General features: G+C 25.6%; 1 protein-coding gene across 1 annotated transcript in view; it reads left to right on the plus strand.

The window, feature by feature from the left end:
* The window catches only part of LOC135928667 (uncharacterized), a 34,271-nt gene extending 27,928 nt beyond the window's left edge, over window positions 1-6,343 (plus strand). The window contains exons 12-16 of the mRNA XM_065465123.1: window positions 1,712-1,836; window positions 2,082-2,145; window positions 4,957-5,070; window positions 5,967-6,051; window positions 6,112-6,343. Coding sequence (XP_065321195.1) covers window positions 1,712-1,836; window positions 2,082-2,145; window positions 4,957-5,070; window positions 5,967-6,051; window positions 6,112-6,146 — 423 coding nt within the window. The 3' untranslated portion in view covers window positions 6,147-6,343. The remainder of the gene's footprint in view (window positions 1-1,711; window positions 1,837-2,081; window positions 2,146-4,956; window positions 5,071-5,966; window positions 6,052-6,111) is intronic.
* The last annotated feature ends 1,687 nt before the right edge of the window (window positions 6,344-8,030 follow it).

Genomic DNA, 8,030 nt, shown 5'->3' on the forward strand with positions numbered 1-8,030 from the left:
TGTCGAAAGTTTATTTAGTAAGGTAAATCTGATCGTCGCTCTAGACTTGGGGATGATAATATTGAAATAATTTTATTATTAAAATGCAACAAATTACATAAATATTTATTTTTATTACATAAATTTTTTTATAATCAAAACTAACTATATTTTAAAATTTATAAATGTTGATTTTTATATATTTACTATACAATAACTTTATAAGCAAAAAATAAAACAAATTTATTTGTAAATTTTTTTTATAAAAAGTAGCTAAAGCTACTTTTAAAAAATAAAGCGCGCTACTTTTTTTGACAAATACGATAGCGGTAGCGCGCTACTTTTAAAAATAGAGTTTAACAACTCTGTACAGAACCCTGGTTTTAATAAATAAAATATAAAAATTTTAATAAAAGTTTTTGTTGGCTTTAAACTATGCTTTATTCTTCTTATTCCTCTCTAATTATTATAAAATAATATTTAAATTATTTATTAGATATATATATAATATTGATGGATACTTTCTAGTCCTTATAAACAATAATAATGACTGAATCTTTCTTGAACCTTAGATGAATCGACACAAATATCGGATATTTATTATGTATTTGAAATTCGAATGGCCAATCTCGAAGATATTGAAATACTTGAAACCAGTGGCGTAGCTACGGTGGTGGTTTTCGGGTTTGGATCCCTCCCAGAGCAAAAATTTTTTTTAGATTATACGTTCAAAAGACTTAAAAGTGATTTTATTTAAATTATATTTTTCTGGTTTTGATGTTTGTGGAAGGATATTATATTACTATTGAAATTATTCTGGATAGTATTATTATAAAGTCATTGAGAATAATCTAATAAATTATAATAACATATTATTGATACATTTAAAAATATATTTATTATATATTATCGAAGATATGGTTATGATTTGTAAGATAAACCCGGCCGAAGGCCGAGCAACTAAGGAAAATTCCTAGCTACACCACTGCTTGAAACTTAATATCATGGGAGTTTGTTGATTGAATTTGGTGATAAACAAAAATAAAGAAATCATATTTACTTTTATATTTTACTAAATGGGAAAGAAATAAGAGATTTTGTATATAATTATCTTCTCTAATGAATAAACCATGCATACTTTTAATTTTATTAATGCACCATCTAGAATGACAGATTTATGCTTAGTAAAATAGATAGCCTATAATAATAAAATTTATTAAAAATTTTAATTTTTTATTTTCATGATCACAATTCTACATTCGAGGTGTCTTGCTCAATGTGTTATAATTTTTAAAAGTGACACCGTTGAAATAAATTAACTTGTTAATTAAATTATGAAAATTCAAAATAAAATATGAAATGTGCAAAAAGTTCACTGCAATATTTTAGGTTTTAAATTCCACCAAGCGATCTAAAATATCCACCTCATATTATTTAAAATTGCCGGTCTAGTAGTGACTATGGATGGGGAATGGCTAATGTTATATTTTGCATGTGAAATCTTTAAGAATAAAAATCTAATAACCCAAATTGACCATTTTATCAAGTCCCTTTTGACAAATTTTGTAACAAGCCAAAGTAAGATCCATTATTGAGAGAACCTTTTGTAGTTTATAATTTTCAAAAAATATATCTTGTTTGTGGGGGGGGGGAGGTTAATTTTATATAAATATTTGTTGTTTTTCTTTATTGATTAATAAACTACACGTTATTTTATTTTTTGATATATTAGAATATATTATACATGAAGACGAACTTTAATGTCATAAAGGAAACGGTTATGAGAATTCCTTTGAAATGGTTGTCTGCTTTTATCTTCGAGATTGGTAACAGACTCTCATTTTGCAAGACTAAAGAGTAATGATTATTTTTATGTATACATTTTTGTTTTATTGAAAATTTTAAAATTAATATTGTAGTTATGTATAGTTTACTTTAAGAAATTATTCCGTTACCATTACTCATTACTTTTTCTACTCAAAAAAGTAATATAATACTAAAATTTGAAATTTTTTATAAAAGAATACACTTACAGTTATTTACAATAATTTATTCACCGTTAAGATATTTATAGTAAAAAAAATTAATTTACGCATTTTAAGGATGAAATGCATGCTTCTATGGTTCGATAACATAATGTTGTATCATTCTTCCTACATCATATCGGTATACATTTATATTATATATGATTATTAATTATATTATGGAGGCTTACTAAAAAAAATGTACTCACGCACTTTCTTATTTTCTCTTAGAATCTTTTTTATATTTATCAATAAAAAGTTTTTTCTGATTGATAAAATATATTCTCTATAAAAATAGTCGAATTATGTGTCTTTATTGATAAGAGAAACTGTCAGAACCAACCATCCATGGACAATATTATTTATCACTAAAATGGCAATCGTACTATTAATATGAAATTTGAAAAGGACTAATTGAACGTTATTTTAATTAATCCAATAATATAAGGTTAACTAACTGATAATGACGGGGAATCAGAAATTTTAATATCTTATAAGATGTTATTCAGAAATTTATATTAGTAATTTTAATTTATTTGCACAAATAAATAATTTTTTTAAATAAATTTTTATTCATTTGTAATTTATAATCTAAAAATTATATTCTTGCTTGAAGAGAGTTTTGTGGGGCAAAGTTAAATCGAAAATAAGTTATAAAACTTATCTAGCAAGAATATTTTAGATTATAACATACAAATACAAAATAATAAAAATTTAGTTTAAAAGATTTTTTATTGTACACATAAATTAAAATTGCTAAATATATACTTTATAAACATATTTTATAAAAAATAATGGAAAATTATAATCTATCTAATAAATACAAATTTCTGAATCACATCTCATAAGATAGGAAAATTTATTATTCATCCATCATTGAATAAGGAAGAAAATTCTGATTCCCCGATTATTTTTATATCTTATAAAAAAAACTATTATAAACCATTCTATGAAAGGATGATAGATATTAGGGCTACCCATTGCTTCAGTATAGTCGAGACATCCCGGTTCATGAGACATTTTCTTATTGCAAGGACACAAATATACACCTTGCTCCCGTTTATAAGATTTTAAAAAAATTTCATCAAATAATTAAGATTTTTTACACGGAAACAATGTCTCTTATTACCACCCTAAATATTACAAGGACATATAGTTGTGCAAATTTGGGAGGCATCCCAGTGGAAGGATATAAATGAGATGTCCAGTGAAATTTGCCCATGAACTCTTAAACAATATGGGCCCGGGTTCAAACTATTAGAAATCTGTGCACCCATCGATGCAAATGCAAGAGAACTATTATAAGAACGGATATGTTTCATAAAGATTAAATGAAATTCATTGTTAGGATTTGATAAAAGGAATATATCTGATTGATGGTATCTTAACTTTACCCTCATGACAGCAATTCTTGAACCTGCCATCTGAGGGTTTTTCCAAAGAAAAATTTTAACACAATATTCGAACTAAGTGTTGAGTAAGCCACAATAAAATTCTTGTAACAATGATTGTTGTGCAGGAATATCTATCTAAAACAAATAATATTAATTGTAATTACAATTTTGTACTTAAAATAAATCTGAGGCCTGCTAAAAATTATACATGCAATTTAATATTTTTGTAATTAAAACAAATCAGAGATCGCCCGGCTCTGTTGTAAACATGTGCTGGGCAATTTCTGATCCCCATCGGTGGAATTTATTATTTATCCATCATCAAATAAGGAAATTATTAAGCGCGTTATTCTTAACGGACTCTAAGCTATTTAAAAATAATGTTCAAACATCCTTCTCCTTTCCTTTACCATTAGAACTTTTTAAATATGAAATATGTTTAGAAATTTTTACTTTATTTGAATAAATCAAAATAATTTGTTAACATAAATTTAAATTTTTAATATGGTTTTTTTATTTTTTGAATTTGGTTTTGTTGAAAGGTATGTTGTTCAAATTATAAAATAGTAATTAAATTAAAAAATTTAACTTGGTTTTATGATTTTGGTAGTATGAATCGTGTAATCTAATTTCAAAAATTTTAAATATTCGTTAACATAAATTAAAATTTTTAACTTGATTTTTTTTTGTATTTAGATTTGGGTTTTGTTGAATGGTAGATTTTGGGAGTATGAATCGCGAAATCTAATTTATATAATATAATTACAAAGAAGCTGAAAAAATTATACTTGATTGTTGGATATCATTGCTTTTTTTCTTTTCCTATAATTCTGTTGTATATCCTAAAAAAACTTATATGTATTAATTATGTAAGAAGTGTAATATTAATATAAGATTGTATTAGTATATATGTTATAAGTAGAAGATGTTTATGATATAACCTAATTTGGTATGATATTATCATTGGACCGAATAAGCTATAATGATTTTTATTGGGCTAATATTTTTTTAAAGAACACTATTTGCTAAATTTGAATGACTTTTTTCGAGGATTATTTATATAGATATATGTTAAACATACCGTTTTGGAAATAGTAATTTTCTAAACAACGACCAAATTTTATTTAAATACATAAAACGCATTATAAATATATATTAACGGAATTATACATTAGCTTCCGATCAGCTAACCTAGCTTGTTTCAGAAAAAACCGGTACTTGCTGGATTCGAACCTAGGTTTAAGTATAAAGTAATTCATCAAACAACTTCTATAGCGATTGAGCCACTGACACTACTCTATTTGCATTATATTATAACCATATGTATTAGTGTAGATCCAAACTATTATATTAACCATAATTTAAAGTTGGTATAGGATATCGGATTTAATTCTAACAGCTTGCGAATATGAATTTATTGTCAGTCTAATGTTTTAAATTCTCATTTCATTGGAACTATCCACCTCTATAATTTATAACCGTCATTGATAATTTTATAAACAAAACCTGTAACTTTCATTGTAATATTTATTTTTTTGAAATATATATTACAAAACTAGACTCCAGAATTATATCGGCGATTATTTGCTATTCAAGAATTACTTTCCGAACGTACGTCATATATGCCTAAGATGTTAAGGCTCAAAGGGATAATAAATCAAACAAAATTACAAGTTTTTATCTTGATAAAAGCCGCATCATATTTTTTTACAATGACTCCTCTCCAATTTAAACTAGAAATCTCCCCCGTCCATCTATTCCATAAATTTTATCTAACCCGCTCATCCAATTTAGTTTGGTTATAGATTAATTTTTTTTTAAATATGCAGTATTGGGAAATAAAGATTTAATTTTTAATAAACATAAGTCGTTCTCTTCTATGTGCATAAAAAATATTTCACCTCCCGTTGCATATTTTTTAAAATTATTTTTACCTCCACCCCATATGGGCGATCTCGTCCGTTGCTTCTTATTTGACCATAAACGATTTGAATAAACTGTTCTTATATACATTGGTCAAATTCGGAATCTAATTTTAACTGCCCTTGAATTTATAGTAATTTTATTCACATACAAAATTCCGTTTATACTAAATTAACTAGATTTTTTAAACATGTAGACTCACTCTTATAGGTGAAAAATTATATTTTAAAATCCATAAAACACGGGTTATATGTCAATCCATTTGACAGGTCTAAGGGCTTATGCCAAAGCGTTCGAGCGCATAATATTAAAAGATACCAAGCCTGCAATCGAGCGCTGTAAAGTACTGTTTTTTTAAATTTAAATATTTCAAGTGTTTTCGCATTAAATTTTTTATCGTAAGCCTACTACTTATATTAATTCCGAATATAATATATTTAAAGCTACCCTGTATGATTTATAAAACTAATTATATTATATAATTCTAATTTGATTTTTTTCTAATTACAACTAAAACTTCTCGAATGCTAGAACTAAACTATTTGGTATGACCTTAGCCTAATAGAGTCATTTATTCTAAAAAAAAATTGAATATTAATTATAATCTTTATTAATATGTTCTTATTTTATTAAAAAATATATATAGGCTCAATACAGGACAGAAGATATTGAAAGTAGGATTATGGTCAATCAAATTGACAGAGATTCGCACAATTTAATACATTACGAAGGTTATATATAAAACCTATTTAAGAAAAAAAAATAATTATGTTTTATTTAATATTTAATAGATTCCGATTCAGAATTAGAAGAAATGCAACTTTAGATGAACTCCTTTTTAGTCGTTTAGTCACCATAGAAAAATATATAAAGCGTGTATATTTTAAACTTTATTTTAATATGACACTTCGATATTATTTTAAATTAGATAATTACATCGATAATCAAATAATTTTATGATGAATATATTTTCAAAAATTATTATTTGTTTTATCAATGAATTCTTTTAGAAAACATTCAATAAAGGCATATAAATTCTTGCTTAGATATAATTATTTTGAAATGAAATATGTTTGATTTGTCATTTTTTTTAAAAAAAACTAACATAATGAATCAGCTATAAATATAAGCTTATTTAGCATTTTGTTGCACATAAAAACTAATTATTTTTTTATCAACGTGTAGCTGATTGTTGGGGTAAGCCATAATTAGGGCTGTGCTAATCCACATATTATTCTCTGATCCGATATTTGTTCAAAACCGATCCGATATTTATATTGATTTTTTACCCCCCACCCCCATCCTCCCTTTTAACCAAATGTTATTAAAAAATCCATATTTTCTATGCCAAAAATCGAATAAGCATTTAATTTTATTTTAATACTAGTAGATAGCCCGTCAAAAATGACGGGGAATGAGAATTTCCTCCTTACTTTTATGATAGTTGTTACCTGATATTTGAAAATAATATCTTATTATTTATAACCCCCCCCCCATCAGGCCAGGTTCAATCCATTAAAACTAAGTGTAAATTCTATGGTTTGAGTCAAAATATATAGTTTTTACTTAATAAAATCAATATCATTTCTTAAATATTACTGATCACCTATGCCTAATATTTAATATTAAAAAAAAATTCCCAAGCAAAGTACGCTATAATAATTTTGAAAAAATTGTTCCAAGCCCAATGAAAGATCATAATAATTTTGTTAGTTGAGAACTAAAGTAAAATATTTAAAAAATCATAATGAATTTAAAAATACAATCAAAATCAGATTTTTATGGACCTTGGTTTTTTGATCAGACCTAGCCAAGGCCTGCAAAAATATTTGTTTTAGGCTACTGTCTGACCCATAGTTAATAAAACAATTTCCAAGCGTCCAAGCTGATAATAGTTTTGAAAAATTTTCCCCAAGTCCAGATCAAAATAATTTATAAAAATATCTTCCAAGTCCAGCCCAACCCATAACAATTAGCCTGGCCAACCCATAGTAATTTTCAAAATTTATTCCCAGCCTGGTGATAGGTAAATCTCTAAAAACCATCTCTATTTTTTATTCTTTTTAACCCCGCTCACTCCTACTTTAGACCAAGGTCAACCCAAAAATGAATACTATTTTTTTTAGCATGAGCCTTAGTTTTTTGATCGGGACCATGTTTTCAAAAAAAAATTTCAGGCCAATGTCTAACCCATATTTGAAATTAAAATTTTTTTAAGCTATGACCATAATAATTTTAAAAATTTTTTCCCAAACCAGGTCCAAGCCCATATTAATTGTGAAAAATATTTCCCACAGCAAAAATTTTCCAGAAAAATAGATCCAATGTAAGGGGTTTATAAGAATAAAATCTGTCTAATATGTACTACATTTTTTTGCCATTCTATATTATTGGAAAAATTTTTCAAAATAATTTATTATCAAATGAAGGTTTAATATCTGATTTACTACCCATCATTCTACTGGATAACTCCTGACAATTATATGAAATTCATGTATACATATTAAAGTACCATGCCTTTTAAAAATTAGTGAAAATATGTTCATCCTAATTTAAATTTTAAACAGACAACCACCCCTTCAAGTAATAAATGATTTATTACTTAGGTACAAAATAAAAATTAAATTTAAGACCAGGTTATTAAATTACAATAGAAAAAATAAAAAGATATTCTAAGTTAACAAATAATAGTAGGTTAATTTCAATCAGT

Source organism: Gordionus sp. m RMFG-2023, chromosome 4, assembly GCF_954871325.1.
Source record: "Gordionus sp. m RMFG-2023 chromosome 4, tfGorSpeb1-WG-v2, whole genome shotgun sequence".
NCBI classification, from domain to species: Eukaryota; Metazoa; Nematomorpha; class Gordioida; order Chordodea; family Parachordodidae; genus Gordionus; species Gordionus sp. m RMFG-2023.